The sequence below is a fragment of the Myotis yumanensis genome, unplaced genomic scaffold (genome assembly GCF_028538775.1).
Source record: "Myotis yumanensis isolate MYYU_CA2020_CCGP unplaced genomic scaffold, mMyoYum1.0.hap1 SCAF_6, whole genome shotgun sequence".
Classification (NCBI taxonomy): Eukaryota; Metazoa; Chordata; class Mammalia; order Chiroptera; family Vespertilionidae; genus Myotis; species Myotis yumanensis.
Genome location: NW_027223757.1, coordinates 95,684,728 through 95,703,695, shown reverse-complemented (window position 1 = coordinate 95,703,695; position 18,968 = coordinate 95,684,728). Strand labels below are relative to the sequence as shown.

General features: G+C 38.9%; 1 protein-coding gene across 1 annotated transcript in view; it reads left to right on the top strand.

Annotated features, from left to right (window-relative positions):
- The window catches only part of LOC139012959 (E3 ubiquitin-protein ligase TRIM39-like), a 55,338-nt gene extending 36,801 nt beyond the window's left edge, over positions 1–18,537 (top strand). Inside the window, exons 15-25 of the mRNA XM_070419144.1 lie at positions 708–728; positions 1,434–1,454; positions 2,439–2,471; positions 2,808–2,828; positions 4,921–4,941; positions 7,489–7,509; positions 10,479–10,499; positions 11,188–11,208; positions 16,525–16,548; positions 17,276–17,302; positions 17,475–18,537. Coding sequence (XP_070275245.1) covers positions 708–728; positions 1,434–1,454; positions 2,439–2,471; positions 2,808–2,828; positions 4,921–4,941; positions 7,489–7,509; positions 10,479–10,499; positions 11,188–11,208; positions 16,525–16,548; positions 17,276–17,302; positions 17,475–18,004 — 761 coding nt within the window. The 3' untranslated portion in view covers positions 18,005–18,537. The remainder of the gene's footprint in view (positions 1–707; positions 729–1,433; positions 1,455–2,438; positions 2,472–2,807; positions 2,829–4,920; positions 4,942–7,488; positions 7,510–10,478; positions 10,500–11,187; positions 11,209–16,524; positions 16,549–17,275; positions 17,303–17,474) is intronic.
- Positions 18,538–18,968: the final 431 nt, after the last annotated feature.

The following is an 18,968-nucleotide window of genomic DNA, read 5'->3' as shown; positions in this document are numbered from 1 at the left end:
CAAAGAAAGTAAAAGCATGTATGCATAAGCCACGGACACAGACAATAGTGTCTTGCAGACCTGGGAGTGAGGCGGTGGGAGAAAGGTCGAGGGGGTCAGTAGGGGAAACCGTGGACATCTGTAATACTCTCAACAATAAAGACTAAAACAAAACAGACCTCATAGATACAGACAACTGTGTGGTAGTTGGTAGAGGGAAGGGGTGTGTAGTACAGGATAAAGAAGATGAGATCTATGGTGCAGGAAGGAGATCTGACTATGGGTGGTCAGCCCACAATGGCATATGCAGGTGATGTATCCTAGCACTGCACTACTGGCACCACATCATTTTATTAACCAACGTCATCCCAATAAATTTAATTTACAAAATTTTAAAAGAACAATTGAGATACAATATTAATACTAAAACACTAAATAATCTGAAAAGCGACCACCAAAAAAAATTCAAGGTAAGTACCAGAACTCATGTTCATATGATTTCCTCAATTCAGATCATTCACTCATTTTTTCCCTGTTTAATTACCTCAAAAGGGAGCTTTCACCCACCATTTCCATGTAGGCACGTGTGTGTTCATTGGTGTATGTATGTGTGCGTAATTATTTGTATCTGCATCCTGAGTTTCAGTTTACACACGTAGTTTTCAATATTATTGAATTTTCTGTGTTTCTCATAAAATTTGCTTACACTTTTCCTTTTCGTTTTTCAGATAAAATTCTGAAGATATTGGGTAAATTTTCTCTCATATCCCTTGACTCCCAAACACTTGAAAATGACTGCTTTCTGATGTGTCTAACCTTTCCTGCCTTTTAATTGATTGGCCAAGTCGTTATTACTATGCACTTCTCCTAGATGCTTATTCACCTAACCCCGGTATCCTCCAGAAAATCTGTTTTAATATTGTCCAGCTCAATCTATCGTTCAACTGTAATATACAACATGGCTATTGTAAACGTGAGACATGACTGACAGGCAGGTTCAAAAGCAGGTTAAAGTTGAGAATAGTCAGAGAATAATAATATTCTCTTAGTATTTTTATTTATTAATTATTTGGCACACAACTATACATTTACTTTTGCCCCACCCTCTATTATATTTAGTACCAAAGAACTTGTAAAAGCTAGCACATCCCACCCCCCCAAAAAATTATAAAATCTTCAAATTATATTAGGAATATTTTTATAAGGTAACTCACAGAACTGTATTCCTAAAATTTTTTTTGCTTAATTCACGGTAGTCCGACCTCTCCTCCCTTTGAATTTTGGAACAATTGTCTCTGAGCAAATGAGAGCTTTCTGCCACTGTCCCTCATGTGTGTGTTTTGTGTTTCCTTGGGAAACATGACGGGTTTGATGTTGCCTGCAAGTTGTAGAGCGCATTGAATTTTCTTCATATTTCTTTTCCTGATATTTACAATTTCATTTTTATTTTTCAGAAAACCTTCAGGAAAAATTTGGTAAGTTGTTTCTGACAATCCTTTATTGCCATGCCTTTAAAACCATGTGATGCCTTAGCATTACCTGCCTTTTCTCCCTCTATGGCAATGATTGACTCACCTTTCTTTTGGAAGTCTACTACTTTATCCTCAATTATTTTGGTCTGTATACTTCTCACATATTAAGTTCCATCTATTTATTTTCATAACTTCCATCCTTCCCAGTGTCTCCCCTTTTCCATCTCCTACCTGTGCTTCCCTATAAACTTTGGCATTTTCTGCTTCCCAGAAATTTGCCACATTTACTGTGAATCTTGTGAGGTGAACAGGATTGTGCTAACAGGCACAGGATTTCCACTCTACATATTATGTCAGTAAAATACCCATTAACATAGGACCTCTGCCATTTGTTACAAGTTCAGGGGCCCATCTTAAGCACCCTGAGCGATTAGAGAAGATTCCATATGTGATGAGTGCATTTGACCCCTTCACTGTCCTGCCAAAATTTTCTAGATTGCGATGTCATTCATTGACTGAGTGTGACCTGAAGGCCCAGTCTTTCACCTCCCTGGGGACCATATTCCTGGTCGCACAGACAATTCATATAATGTTTTCTGGCCTTTTTCTTTCAAAGTACATTAAATGCTCTTTATTCTTTTGCATTTTTATTCACTCAGGTATTCACAACATTGCAAAAGATTTTCTATGTTTGCAAAAGGATGTTACATCTTAAGGAAAGTTTATGTGTGATGTATCTTTAGCTCAGAACTCTCTATGTTGATGACATGAGAAGCTATTTGTAATAGCATGATCCCCAATGTTTTTTTCCTGGAGCCATATTAGAATCATTAAATGCTTTATGTCCTCTTTTTCTGATGTTATATTTCAATTATGTTTTAGTTTAGAGATACAATGGAATTTGGAAAGAGAGCTCCTTATGTTTGTAAGCAGGCTTCATATGATTATGGATTATGGTTGATAGCAGGGTACTTTTACTATATACAGGTTTCTGCATCAGACTTAAAGTACCTCCCTCAGGTATGTGCACTTTGAAATTTAGGTCTGAAAAGGTGGAAAGTCTAAAGCAAGACCAATGATTGTTATTGTTTATCCCAGAGGGAGTTCTGCTTTGGGTCTGTTATACTTGCATTTCCCATCTCATTGTTTTGCACAAATGGGTATGGGGATGGAGGGTGACACTGGCTCTCATTGTTGCATGGACTTAGGATCCTTTGGCTCCACTTCTTAGAAATGTGGGTCAGTTTACATTAAAGAATAAACAGCAGAAGGGTTTCAAATTAGCGTCCTCTTTTCTTCCTGACATTGAGCCTTCATTATGTTTGAACAGTTTTTTTCTTTCTTTCACTCTTTCAGATAAGGGTGACCAGGATAAAGGCAAGTCCCATGAATGTATTTTACTTTGCGCTTACTCCGTTTCATGTGTTTATTTTGAATTTGCTTTCAGCTCTCAAGGATCATCTTCCTTACTCCACCACACACGTACATCACTTTTTCATGTGTTGTTATGATTTCAACATAAGTTTACTATTTTCCTTTGTTATTTGGTTTCCCCCATGACTATTTCTTTGATGGTCCTCTCCCTGTAATGTATGGAAATATTTCCTTTCTGACAAGAAATGTTTAGTAATTACTTTCCTGAAAAATTTTGCTATTTTTAAAGTGTCTGATCTGAATGTTTTGTCCAATGTAGCTCCAGGCCATACAATGAAGCTCTCCCCTCCTACATCTCTCCTGCCATACAATGCAGACCTCTCCCCTTCCCCATCCCCAGCCAGCCATTACTGCCATTTAATGTTTCACCTCCCTTTCCTCTGAATTGCTTATGGTAAAATTTATTCAGGCATGAGTTAAAATCAGACTCACATACAATATAGTTTTGTATGAACCATTTGACCAATCATTGAGGAGAGAGGTACCCATTAACCTAATCTGCATAACCAATAGGAGCAGTAGTTTAAGATTCTTTAAATAGTTGCTTGCAGCAGTTTTATATAGCCAGCTAACACAATAGAACTGACTATGTATTTTAGCTATAACCAGAGATCTTATTAAAATAAAAACCTTATTCTATGGCTGAGTAGTATTCCATTGTATATAGGTACCACTTCTTCTTCATCCAAACATGTATAGAAGGACACTTGGATTGCTTCCATGTCTTGTCCACTGTGACTAATGCTACAGTGAACATAGGAGTGCATATATCATTGGGAAGAAATATTTTCAAATGTGGGGTGTAGGTATCCATATAAAGTTCTGCTGGATCTCTATTCTTAATTTTTGAGGAATGTCCATACTGTTTCACCCATTAGCTTTACCAGTTCACATTCCCACCAGCAGTAAATGAGGCTTCCCTTTCCTCCACAACCTCTTCAACACTTGTTGTTACTAATCTTGTTGATAACAGCCACCCTAACAGGTGTGAGGTGGTATCTCCTGGTGATTTTGATTTGCATTTCCCTAGTAGCTAGTGCAGTACAGGATCTTTCCAAATACCTCTTGTCCATTTGTATGTCTTCTTGGGAGATGAAATACTGACATTTGTAGCAATAGGGATGGATCTTGTGAATATCATGCTGAGCAGGCAAAGCCAAGAACGATATGATTTCTCTCATACATGGCATATGAAATGGAAAACCCAAAATGAACACACAAGACAATCAAAGAAAACCTCACAGAGACAGGAAAACATGGAACAGACTGAGGATTCTCATAGGCATGGGGGTGGGTGTGGGAGGACAGATGGGCTGGAAAGAATAACCAAAGAACTTCAATGCATATATGCATAGCCCATTGACACAGAGAACAGTGTCTTTAAAACCTAGGGGTAAGGCTGTGGAAGAAGTCAATGGGGGCCACAGGGGGGAAAGGGGACATCTGTAATGCTCTCAACAATAAAGACTAAAACACTAAAACAATACAGAACTCATAGACACAAACAACTATATGGTGGTTACTAGAGGCAAGAAGTGGGTAGTGCAGGATAAAGGAGGTGAAATATATGGTGAAGGAACTAGAGTTGACTTTGGGTGATAAGCCCACAATGTCATATGCAGGTAATGTGTCATAGCACTGCACTGTTAGTTCCACATAATTTTATTAACCAATGTCATCCCAATAAATTTAATTTACAAACATTTTAAAAGAACAATAGAGATACAGTATTAATAATAAAACACTAAATAATATCAAAGGGATCACAGAAACAATTAAAGGTAATTACCAGAACTAATGTTCACACAATTTCTTCAATGCAGAGAATTCATTCATTTTTCCCTGTTTAATTACCTCAAAAGGGAGCTTTCAGCCATTGTTTGCATGTAGGCATGTGTGTATGCTTTTGTGTATGTATATGTGCATATTTGTTTTGTATTTGCATCTTAAGTTTAAGTTTACATACGTAGGTTTTCAATATTATTGAATTTTCTGTTTCTCATACTTGCATTAATTTTTCCTTTTTGATTTTCAGATAAAATTCTGAAGATATTGGGTAAATTTTCTCTCATATCCCTTAACTCCAAAACACCTTAAAATGACTGCTTTCTGATATGTCCAACATTTCCTGCCTTTTTATTGATTGACCAATTCATTACTTTGCACTTTTCCTAGATGCCTACTAATCTAACCCAAAATTCCTCCAGAAAAACTGTTACAATATTGTCCAACTCAATCTATTGTTCAAATATAATGTACAATGTGGCTATTGTAAATATGAGCTGTGACACAGGCAGGTTCAAAAGTAAGTTAAAGTTGAGAATAATCAGAGAATAATAATATTCTCAATCTTTTTTATTTAGTAACTAGAGGCCCGGTGCACAAAAATTTGTGCACTGGTTGGGGGGGGGGGGTGTCCCTCAGCCCCACTTATGCCCTCTCACAGTCTGGGACCCCTCGGGAGATAATGACCTGCTGGCTTAGGCCTGCTCCCTGGGTGGCAGAGGGCAGGCCCAATCCCTAGGTGCAGCCCCTGGTCGGGCTCAGAGCAGGGCTGATTGGGGAGTTGGGGCACTGCCCCCTGTCATGCACAGAGCAGGGCGGATCGGGAGGTTGCTATGCCACCCTGTCAAGCTCAGGGTAGGGCTGATTGGGGGGTTGCGGCGCCACCCCCTGTCACACACAGAGCAGGGCAAATCAGGGGGTTGGGGCGCCGCCCCCTGTCACTCACAGAGCAGGGCTGATCAGGGGGTTGGGGAGCTCCCCCCTGTCACCCACAGAGCAGGGCTGATCAGGGGGTTGGGGAGCTCCCCTCTGTCAAGTATAGAGTAAGGCCAATAGGGGAGTTGGGGCACCGCCCCCTGTCACACACAGAGCAGGGCAGATCAGGGGGTTGGGTGCCGCCCCCTGTCACCCACAGAGCAGGACCGATCAGGGGGTTGGGGCACTCCCCCTGTCACACTCAGGGCAGGGCTGATGGGGATGTTGTGGCTCCACCCCTTTACACACAGAGCAGGGCCCATGGGGAGGTTGGGGTGCCGCACCCTGTCACACACAGAGCAGGGCTGATCAGGGGGTTGCAGAGCTCCCCCCTAACAGGCACAGAGCAGGGCCAATCAGGGGGTTGGGGCACCTTCCCCTGTCACAAACAGAGCAGGGCAGATAGGGAGGTTGTGGCTCTGCCCCCTGTCACAGAGCCGCAGTGCGATGAGGGATTTTGGGCTCTGCCCCCTGTCATGCTGCTCCAAGGGCCAGGAGGGCTTGCTGCTCCGCTGATCCCAGTGTTGGGAGGCCTCACGGCTCTGCTTGACACAGGGGCAGTGAGGCCTCGCGGCTCCGCTGATCCCGATGCCAGGAGATCTTGCTGCTCCACTGATCCCGGTGCCGGGAGGCCTCGCTGCTCGACTGATCCCGGTGCCGGGAGGCCTCGCTGCTCCGCTGATCCCGGGGCATGAGGCCTCGTGGCTCCACTGATCCTGGGTTTGGGAGGCCTCGCAGCTCTGCTGATCCCGGTGCTGGGAGGCATATTACCCTTTTACTATATAGGATAGAGGCCTGGGGGCCGGCTGGTTTGCCCTGAAGGGTGTCCTGGATCAGGGTGGGGGTCCCACTTGGGTGCCTGGCCAGCCTGGATGAGGGGATGATGGCTGTTTGCTGCTGGTCACACCTCCTTCAGGGTGGGGGTCCCCACTGGGCTGCCTGGCCAGCCTGGGTGAGGGGCTGAGGGCCGTTTTCAGGCTGGCGGGCAACTGAAGCTCCAAACCTCTTCTTTTTTTGTTTTTTTTTTTATTCTTGGATTTATTTACCTTCTATGGCTGTCACTGGAACTGAGAGCCGGCTTTCTCTCTGAGGCTCGGCTCCAGCTCTGAGACCTCAGCTGCTGAAAGCAGGTATCTGGTTTGTTTGGGTTCTATAATTGAAACATTGTTTCAACTCCAGCTTTGAGACCTGGCTGGCTGAAAGCAGGTTTCTGGGGTTTTTTTAGCTTCTATAATTGCAACAATGTTTCTTAAACTGAAAGGTCAGAGGCCGGCAGGGGCAGGCGGGGAAGTTGGCTTCCTCCATCACTGAAGCAAGCAAGCCTCCTGTTCGCTTCAAGCTTCCTGGCTGCCGGCCGTCATCTTGGTTGGCAGTTAATTTGCATATCTCGCTGATTAGCCAATGGGAAGCATGTCGGAGCTACGGTTAATTACCATGTTTCTCTATTATTATTTAGGATTATTATGTTATTTAGCAAAAAATTATACATTTACTTTTGCTTCAGTCTTCTTATATTTAGTACCAAAGCACTTGTATAAGCAAGCAACTCCCCAAAACTATAAAATCTTCAAATTAAATTAGGAATATTTTTATAAGGTAACTAACAGAACTGTATTTCTAATTTTTTTTTTTTTGCTTAATTCATTATATTCAGACCTTTCCTCCCTTTGAATTTTGGGATTCTGATCAAATAAGAACTTTCAGCCACTGTTCCTGCATGTGTGTGTGTTGTGTGTTCCTCTGAAACACAACAGGTTTGATGTTGCGAGCATGTTGTAGAAGAAATTGAATTTTATTCATATTTGTTTCCAATGATATTTACAATTTCACTTTTATTTTTCAGAAAACCTTCAGGAAAAATTTGGTAAGTTATTTGTGGCAATCCTTTATTGGCTTTCATTGATTGCATGGCCTTAGGATCCTTTGGCTCCACTTCTTATAAATGTGGGTCAGTTTCAATTAAAGAATAAGCAATAGCCGAAACTGGTTTTGCTCAGTGGATAGAGTGTCAGCCTGTGGACTGAAAGGTCCCAGGTTCGATTCCAGTCAAGGGCATGTACCTAGGTTGCGGGCACATCCCCAGTAGGAGATGTGCAGGAGACAGCTGATCGATGTTTCTCTCTCATCGATGTTTCTAACTCTCTATCCCTCTCCCTTCCTCTCTGTAAAAAATCAATTAAAATATATTTTAAAAAAAGAAAGAAGAATAAGCAATAGAAGGGTTTCAGCTTATTGTTCTCTTCTCCTCCTGACATTGTGCCTGCATCATGTTTGAATGGTTTGTTTCTTTCTTTCACTTTTTCAGATAATATTGTATAAGATAAAGGCAAATCTCATTGATGTATTTCACTTTGCACTTACTCAATTTCATATGTTCATTTTGCATTTGTTTTCAACTCTCAATGATCATCTTTCTTACTCCACCACACACATATACATCATTGATATATTGGTACTAGTAGCTGATGCATGAAAATTCGTACAAGAATAGGCCTTCTTTCCCCTGGCTACAGGCACCATCTTCCCTCAGGCACCCGGGACCCGGGTCTTCGCTCTGGCTGCCACCTTCTACCTTCACTCCGGCCCTGCCACCCTCCTTCAACTCTGTTCATCCCCCATGCCCCCTCTCATAGCAAGCGTCCTGCCCCACACCTGCTGCCGCCATCTTTGTCACATCAATTTGCATATTCCCTCCTTATAGACTGTGGGCGTCGCCATCTTATCGCAGAATGACAGTCAGTTTGCATATTCAGTCTATATTAGATAGGCTGATTTCAACTTAAGTTTACCATGTTCATTTGTTACTCGGTTTCTCCCATGATTATTTCTCTGTTGCTCCTGTCCTTGCAATGTGTGCAAACATTTCTTTTCTGACAAAAATTTTTAGTAATAACTTCCCTACAACATTTTGCTATTCTTAAAGTGTCTGATCTGAAAGTTTTGTCCAATATCACTTCAGGCCATACAATGTATTAACCCCCATCTCACATCTGCCCAGCCATTACTACCATTTAATACTTTGTCTCCCTTCCCTGTGAATTTGTTATGGTAACTTTGTTCAGATATGAGTTAAAATCAGGCTCACATAAAAAAACAAAAACAAAAACAAAAAAACACTTACTTTTGAACCAGTTGACGAAACATTGGGACTAGAGGTATCCATTCACCTAATCTGGCATAACCAATAGGAGTAGCAGTTCAGGATTCTATGATTCATTGTTTGTGGCAGTTTTATATGGCTAGATCCCACAATAGAAGAAGCTCCCACTATATATATTTAGCCAGAGCCAGAGATGAAAACTTTTTCTTATGGCTGAATACTATCTCATTGTATATAGTTACCACTTTGTCTTTATCCAATCATGATGGAGGAACACTTGGCTTGCTTCCATGTCTTGTCCACTGTGAAAAAATGCTACGGTGAACATAGGAGTGCATATATCATTAGGAATAAATATTTTAAAATTTTGGGGGTAGGTATTCATAGTAGGGGTTGCTGGGTCATATGGGATCTCTATTCTTCATGTTTGAGGAACCTCCATACTGTTTCCCACAGTGGCTGTACCAGTTCACATTCCCACCAGCAGTAAATGAGGCTTCCCTTTCCTCCACAACCTCTCCAACACTTGTTATTACTAGTGTTGTTGATAACTGCCACTCTAACAGGTGTGAGGTGGTGTCTCCTTGCAGGTTTAATTTGCATTTCCCTAATAGCTAGAGCAGTACAGGATCTTTTCAAGTACCTGCTGGCCATTTGTATGTCTTCTTGGGAAATGAAATACTGCCATTTGCGACAGCAGGGATGGATGCTGAGCAGAAAATGTCAAGAACCATATGATTTCAATCATAGGTGGCATATGAAACTGAAAGCACAAATGAGCACACAAGACAGGGGGTGAGGGCATGAATGGGGGGTGGGGGATCTATGGGGGGATAATTACACATATGTAGTACCTTAATCAATAAAGAAAAAAAATAAATTAATTAAAAAAAATAAAACAAAACCTCACAGAGACATGAAAGCATGGAACCGACTGAGGATTCTCAGGGCATGGGAGGAGGATGCAGGTGGAGGGATGGGGGTGGAGGGGACAGATGGGCTGGAATGATTAACCAAAGAACTTACATGCCTATAGACATGACTTATGGACACAGAAAATAGTGTCTTGAAAATCTGAGGGTGAAGCTGTGGAAGAGGAGTGGAGGGTGTCAATAAGGGAACAAAAGGGCCATCTGTAATGCTCTCAACAATAAAAAGTTAAAACAACAACTGGTAGACACAGACAACTGGTTACTAGAGGGAAGGGGTGGGTAGTGCAGAATAAAGGAGGTGAGACATATGGTGAAGGAATAAGATTTGACTTTGGGTGTTAAGCCCACAATGTGATACCCACATGATGGATCACAGTACTGCACTATTAATACCACATCATTGTATTAACAAATGTCATCCCATAATTTTAATTTACAAAAATGTTTAAAGAACAATAGAGATACAATAATAATGATAATAATAATAATAATAATAATAATAAAACATTAAATAATCTCAAAGGGATCACAAAAATAATTTAAGGTAATTACCATAAATAATGTTTGTATAATTTTCTCAATTCAAAGAATCAATTCATTTTTCCCTGTTTAATTACATCAAAAGGGAGCTTTCAGCCACTACTTTCATGTAGGCACATGTGTGTGCTTTTGTGTATGTATGTGTGCCTATTTGTTTTGTATCTGCATGCTAAATTTAAGTTTATATGCATAGTTTTCAACATTTTTAATTTTTTATGTTTCTAATAAAATTTACATTAATTTTTCACATTTGTTTTTCAGACAAATTTCTGAAGATACTGGGTAAATTTTCTCTCATATCCCTCTTCTCCCAAACTCCTTAAAATGATTGCTTTCCTGATTTGTTTAACATTTCCTGCCTTTTTATTGATTAGACAATTCATTACTTTGCACTCCTCCAAGATGACTACTGACCTAATGCAGATTTCCTCCAGAAAAACTGATTCTATATTGTCCAAATCAATCTATTGTTGCAACTATAATATACAACATGGCTATTGAAAACATGAGGCAGGACTACAGGCAGGTTCAAAATTAGGTGAAAGTTGTGAATAATGAGAGAATAATAATATTCTTTAAATCTTTTGTATTTATTAATTATCATATTATTTAGCATACAACTATAAATTTACCTTTGCCCCACCCTATTTACTCTGAAAGAACTTGTGAAAGATAGCAACCCCCCCAAAAAAAAAATCTTAAAAATAAAATATGAATATTTTATAAGGTAACTAAATACTGTATTACTAACTTTTTTTTGCTTAATTCACTACATTCAGACCTTTCCTCCTTTTAATTTTGGAACAAATTTCTCTGAGCAAATGAGAGTTTTCAGCCACTGTTCCTCGGTGTGTGTTGTGTGTTCCTCTGCAACACGACAGGTGTGATTATGCATGCGAGTTTTACAATAAATTGAATTTTAGGCACATTTGTTTCTCATGATATTCACAATGTCACTTTTACTTTTCAGAAAATCTTCAGGAAAGATTTGGTAAAGTATTTCTGACAATCCTTTATTGCCAAACCTTTCAAAAATAACTTGATGTTTTTAGTATTATTTGCCTTTTGCCCTCTTATGGCATTCATTGGCTCACCTTTCTTTTGAAAGTCTACTCCTTTTTCCTCAATTATTTTTGTCTGTATACTTCTCACATATTAAGTTCCATCTATTTATTTTCATAACTTCCATCCTTCCCAGTTCCTTCCTTTTTCCATGTCATTTCTGTTTCCCAGAAACTTGCCATATTTACTGTGAATCATGTGAGGTGACGAGGATTGTGCTAACAGGCACAGGATTTCCACTCTATATATTCTGTCTGTAAAATACCCATTAACGTAGGACCTCTGCCATTTTTTACAAGTTCAGGGGCCCATCTTAAGCAAACTTTGAGAGAAGATTCATACTTCTAAATGTCTAGTATTCTAATCCTGAACTTTGCTTAAGGATTTCTCCCACATCCTCTCCACATTGTGCTTAAAGGCCTCTGTAACCTCTACTATCATTCATTGGTCTAATGTATATTTTATCATATTACTTAGGTCTTACCTGGTATAAAAATATTTCATGTGATCTCTCAAGAAATTTTATATTTACTGATAATATGTTTACTTCCTGAAAAAAATTTATTGACACAATAATCAACTTGTCAATTTGCAATTATTTGTAAAAAAATTGAAAAATTGTAGATTAAGTTTTTATATTGAGGAAATTTAAGTGATAATATATCCCTCAATTCTGAACTATGTTTTAATCCTCACCTGAGGACATGCTCAGAAAAAGGATGAGGAAGAGTTAGAAAGATGCATCTATTTGAGAGGAAACATTGATCAGTTAGTTGCCCTCCGTTTGTGCACTGACAGGGGATCTAACTAGCAACCCAATAGCTGCCCTGACCAGGAATTGAACCAGCAGTCTAGAGGTACACAGTAAGAAGCTCAACCAGCTGAGACACTCTGGCTGGGCACAGTCCTTTATTTGAATGTGAGTGACACAAGAAACCATTGTCCTTCAATGTCTCCAAATGATTTTTTCATAAAATACTAATATCATCATCAAAGTTTAATGCCCTGGCCCTGCCCATTGGTGCACAGTGGGTAGAGCGTCAGCCTGGCCCCCGGGGGTGGGATTTTGAAGTTGGGTTGAGTTTAGATCCCCCTGCCCCTTCCTTCTATTCTCTCTAAAAATCAATGCGAAATATCCTCAGGTAAGGATTAGTAACAAAGACAAAAAATGTTTAATGTCCTCTTTTTCTAAATGATTTGATTTTTTCAGTTCTATTTTTCGTTTTCAGAGAGAATGGGATTTAGAAATATATCTCTTTAATGCACGTAGGAGCGTTCCTGTAACTACTGCTACAGGCACAGGTTGGGACAAATGGGTGCCTTTTCTATTGCTCCCTCACTTTTTTAGGCAAATTTCTGTGTATGGGTGTGTGTTTGCATTTTCTTCTGGTTCAACCTTCTCAGTTTTTGTGTTTTGGTGTATGTTATACAACAGAGCTATAGCAAAAATGAGAACTGACTACATAAATTAGGTAGCAGCCAAAAACCAAATTAAACAAGCACAAAGAGTAATGAAATTCTAAATAATATTTAAAGTAGTCATGTACATTTTTAAAAGGTAACTACCAGGATTATTCCTAAATTTTTTATCCATTTAATTAATTCACTAGTTTTCACTTTTTTTGGTAGAATATTCTCTAGATAAAAGGGAGTAGCTGTCTGCCACTGTTGGTATCTTTATTTTGTGTGCATTGTGTATATACCTGTGCTTATCTACATACTAATATGTTTGACATTATCTTCAAATTTTTCAAAAAATTAATTTTATGCTTGTTTTCCATGGTACTTTCACAGATATATTTTTTTTTATGTTTTTATTTATTGATTTTTTATTTCAGAGAAGAAAGGAGAGGGAGAGAGAGATAGATAGAAACCAATGATGAAAGAGAATTATTGATCAGCTGACTCGCGTCCTGCACGCCACCTACTGGGGATTGAGTCTGCAACCCAGGCATGTGCCCTGATGGAGAACTGAACTATGACCTCCTGGTTCATAAGTTGACACTCAACCACATAGGCACACAGGCCTGGCCACATGAATATTTTTATTTTATTTTCCAGATGATCTCCAGAAATTATTTGGTATATTTTTCTGACAACCCCACATCCAAAAACTCTTTAAATGACTTATTTCTTGGTGTCTTTGCCATTCCTGTCCTTTTCTCTATGTGCCATCTGTTGGCTTCCCCTTCTCCTGGATGTCCAATTTTCCATCCTCCATTTTTTAGTATGAACGTGTTTCTTATTAATTTATCTCCATTTCTGTTTTGTCATCTTCCATCATTACTATCTCACCCTATTTGGTTCCATACCTTTCTTTCCCTACAACATTGATTTCATCTGTCTTCTAGAGACTTTCCATAGTTTCATGATAAATATTGTGAGTTGAAGGAGATTAGAAAAATAGACACATGGTTAATATTCATATATTTCTAGAAAATGTCTGTGAAGTTGGGACTTTTTTAAGTATTCAAGTTGATGGGGCCATTACTACGCTATCAATAATTCCCCAAATTGTATTAAATAAGAGAAGATCCAAACTTTCATTGTTCTGTCAAAGACTGTGTAAATTCAGATGTCATTCATTGCTGGAGAGTAAACTCAAGGATCATTCTTCCACTGCCTTTGATTATATAACCCAGGTTTTTGCAGTATACAAATATTTTGTATAATTTTACAGGCTTCTTTATTTCCTTTTCCACCATAGTATTTCTTCTTTTGTTCTCATTTCCTTTGACACAATTACTAGTTTTGCACAAAGCAATTCTTTTATGTTTGTAGAAAGTCTTTTTCTAAAATATATTTTATTGAATTTTACAGAGAGGAAGGAAGAGGGATAGAGAGTTAGAAACATCAATGAGAGAGAAACATCAATCAACTGCCTCCTGCACACTCCCCACTATGGATGTGCCCGCATCCAAGGTACATGCCCTTGACCGGAATCAAACCTGGGGCCCTTGAGTCTGCAGGCCAAAGCTCCATCCACTGAGCCAAACCGGTTAGTGCTAGAAAGTCTTCATAGCTTAAGAAAAGGTCATTACTAATATTTCTAAAATACAAAATTTTATAGCATGAAAATTTATCATCCTAGGATATACCTAAAATACTTTTTTCATAAACACTAATATAATCATTAAAGGTTTCATATCCGTCTTTTCCTGCTTATATTTTTCTATTTTAAATTTATTTTCAAAAGGAATGAAATTTAATAATATACTTCTTTATATCACAATAAGTACAGACATAGTCATGGACAGATGGGTGTTTTAATGTGTATCTCCTCATCTCCTTTTAAGTACCATCTCCTATATGTGAGAGGGTTTGAATTTTACTTTGAAAAAAGAGGAAAGCAAAATGAAACACAAATGATTGATGCAGTTTATCTCAGAAGATGTTCCAATTTATTTATTCCCATTGTGCTATCTCCTATTTTTGTGTTAATTCCTTTTGCACCAAGAGGTGGGAAAATGTAAAACAATTTTGTCTCTTTAATGAACCAGAGATATAGATCAATTTGAACCACGGAGTAAACTATAAAAGGTTTTCAGATGTTTATTATGCAACTGATACTTCCCCAAACCTTAAGAAAGGAAAGTAGTGAACAAACTTGCTAAGTTTCTCTACCCATTGTCACATGTGTAAATTCTGATGTCATTCTTTGGCCAGCTGTAAACAGGAGTCTCAATCTTCCACTTACCTTGATCATATAACCTAAGCCTTAGTCGTGTTCGGCAAACTGAGGCTTTCAAGCCACATGTGGCTTTTTGGCCACTTGAGTGTGGCTTTTTCACAAAATACCATGTGCAGGCGCACATACAGTGTGATTGAAACTCCGTAGCCTATGCACAAAGTCGGTTTTCGGCCTGGGTGAGTCTATTTTGAAGAAGTACTGTTGATATTTGGCTCTGTTGACTAATGAGTTTGTCGACCACTGACTAAGGGATCACAATAATATAAATATTTTTCGTTTTATATTGAATTTATTGGAGTGACACCGGTTAACACAATTATAGAGGTTTCATTAGCAAAATTCCCCAATACATCATCTGTCCACTGTATTATGTGTTCACCACCCAAGTCAAGTCTCCATCCATCACTATCTATGTCCCCTCCACCTCCCCTGATCTCTCCCTCCAGCAATCACCAAGTGTGATTGGAAGGATTTAGCAAAGAAGACAAAAAAAAAAAAAAAAGGAGCAGTATGCAAATATTTTACACAATTTATCATGTCTTATTTTCTACCCACTGTAGTGTTTAATCTTTATATTTCTACATTTTCATGACACAGTAGATATTTCTACAAAATTCAATTCTTTTATGTATAGAAAAGAGTTTATGTGTATATATACATAAATCCTAATTATTTTTCTGTAAATGACTGGAGAAGCTAACATCCAAGGATGTTTCTGAAAGTATAATATTCCCCTTTACTAATAATATTTTTTCTTATACTTTCGTTTTCAAATTGGATGGTATTTGGAAATATATATCTTTATTGTATGTGGGAGGCTTCATATGACTAGTGCTACAGATGCAGCTTTGGTCAGATGGATGCTTTTCCTGCATTCTCCTCATTACTTTTTAAAATGTCTGGTTTATGCAGGTGGGTGTCCTTGCATTTTATTCTGAAAAGAGGTAGAAAGAAGGTTCAATGAAAGACAAATGATTGATATTGTTTATACCACAGGAAGCCATATCTACTTTCTGTCATGATGTCACTTCCTAAGTTAATTAAATTTGCTCCTACAAGTGGGTGATGGGAGGAAGACTCAAGTCAAGGACAATGAGTTATGCTTATCTCTCAAAACTTCCAATCGTCGCTCTCTGTTAGATTATACCCCTGTGGCCATTGAATAGGGTACAGTAATACAATAAAATATACTTTAGTCAGCAAAGAGAGTTTAAAGCACTTTCTTCCTAAATTTCAATAATTTTCTCTGAAGTTCAAGCCACAAGTTCTTCCCCATCTCCTCCCTCCTTCCTGTCTTTATTTTAGCTACACTCCTTCCACTCTTCCTCCTCCCCTCCCACCTTTAATTGCTTTCCCATTTCTAGCTATCCTTCACCTAAGTTTTAACATAATGTTTGAAAAAAATTGCATGTGAAGATATAGTATAGAAAAAGAAAGTCCAAATGATTCAGAAGACGAGATGTGACAAAACCAGAAAGAAATTGAAGAGACAATGAGAGAAAACACAAAAAGGAAAGGAAAAAAAGAATGTTTTTCTCTTTTGTTCTTTTGCAGCTGGGACTAAATCATCATATGAGGGTGAGCGCCATGGACTCTTGAAAAATACGCTATTATCAAAGATATCTTGAATTAACACATAGTGTGTGCAAGAAAATATCTTGAAAATCAAAGAAACTCCAAAACATACATTTCATGGAATCAATACATTATTCAACATACATACAGATAATAATGTGTTTTAAATATTAAATTTTAGTGGTTTTATTTAACTTTACTTTTATTGTTGACACTATTACAGATTTCATATACTGTATAAGTGAGATCATATGGTATTTGTGTAATACTGCATGGCAGTAAAAAATAAAACCTCTTACCTTTTTCTACAGCATGGATGGACCTAGACATTATTATGCTAAGTGAAATAATCCAGTCAGAGAAAGAAAAATAGCAGCTTTTTAAATATATTATATGTCACATTATGCTTTAATAGGTAAAGGATGAGGAAACTATAGCAAAAATATATACATTTGGTTAGAAAGGTAGTATACTTTATTTCTTTCCAGTTTCCTAAATAGGTTATAGGCACCAGATGCAAAGTTCAGATGAAGAACATAAGGATGAGTCAGTTCTTCAAGTCAGATATAACTCAGTGGGCTGTGAAAAGAGGTGCAAGTACATGGACAAGTATTTCCATTGCTGCTTTCATTCCTAAATTAGTGCTTCAGAATTCATACTCAGATATTCTGGGAGGACAGGAGCTTTATCTTTCAGGTGGTAGGTTTTCATGTTGATATGTTTCTTGCAGCTTGGAAGAAAAAAGAACCGAAAGCTGGTGAGTGTGTGGTGGTACAGAGGGACCCTGCTCCTTTGGAGGTGCAGTCAGGGGAAGATGAGTGGAGGAGCGCTGGGTCTGCCCAGAACCAGAGAAACCCTCACAGAATGGGGACCCCTGGCCCAGGCAACTGACTTTTCCAGGAAACATGATGGTCCATTTCTCTTTGCAGTAAATGTGATCCTGGATGCAGCCACTGCCCACCCTGCCCTCCTCCTGTCTGAAGATGGGAAACGAGTAACCTGGCAAGAGCCTCGTCAGGATCTACCCAGCTCCTCACAGAGATTTGTCTCCCTTCCCTGTGTGCTGGGTCAGCAGGGCATCAGCTCAGGGAAATGCCACTGGGAGGTAGAGGTTGGGGACACGCAGTCCTGGGATTTAGGAATTTGTAGGGATACTGTAAAAAGGAAGGGGAGGGTCACAATGTCCCCAGGGAATGGTTTCTGGGCCATCAGGCTCTACAATGGGGAATACTGGGCTCTCACCTCCCCAGAAACTCCTCTTACTCTAAGAGAAAGACCCCTTCGTGTGGGGATATTCCTGGATTATGAGGCTGGAGAAGTATCTTTCCGTAACATGACAGATGGGTCCCATATTTTCACCTTCCACAAGAACACATTTAATGGTGTCCTAAGACCACTTGTCAGACTTTGGTCCTCTGGCTCAGGGCCCTTGAGCATTGTCCATGTGGAGGAGAAGTGACTGATGTACTTCATAGGCCTACCCTTCCCTGAGTAATGATGACATTGGGCCCCAAAGATTATCACAATTCTCCCACCAGATACAAATTGATTTCTTCTACTACTGGTTCATTCTCAAGATGAAGCTCTGGCACAAAGACTGATGGTTGCCTTCATATAATTTTGCCCTCTTTCCTTACTTATAGCCTCCTCTTCTTATCACTATGCCCTATGGCAGCCTAATATAAACATTGTATTGTCGATCCTCCCCTGCTGAATGTAACTGAATAATGACCAAGGCATCATAAGCTGAATTATTGTGTTTGATTTCTGTGGTGTGTCCTTAAAGGGAAAATGTGTACTCTTCTTGTCTTTGCTTACTGATGGCCATAATGTGGATGATGGATGGAACTCTAAGGCCATCTCTGACCATGTCAATGATAGGATGGCAGAGAAGACAGAATGAGCTTGGGTTTGTGACAATGTCAAAACTTATCTATTGCTCAATTCCTGAAATATTTTCAGTAATAAATAAACTTTTATATCTTTAAGCAATTTATATGTTGGACATTTGTAATTTGGTTAACAATTTTATGTATTCTTTTGCAACTAAGTGAAAATCTCTGTCCTCATTGTCCATCCTTCATATATGCTTGACCAACTATATATGAATCTCATCATCCATTTCTCATTTTGTCAGCATGTTATAGAAATTCTCCCACGTGAGCAAATGGGTTCCTCTGTACATATGTAATCACCTGTCACAAATTGGACTTCAGCAATATCTGGTCATCCTACAATCGTCTCCAGCATTTATTTATTTTTACCAAGTCAATTTCATGAAAAATTATCCTTAATTTACACTTGCAGCCCTATATCCACCTAATTCTGTTCCCACTTTGAAGAAAATAATCTATAATAATAAAAGTGCAATATGCTAATTAGGCTGGGTATCCTTCCAGACGTCATTCCAGAAGTCATTCTGG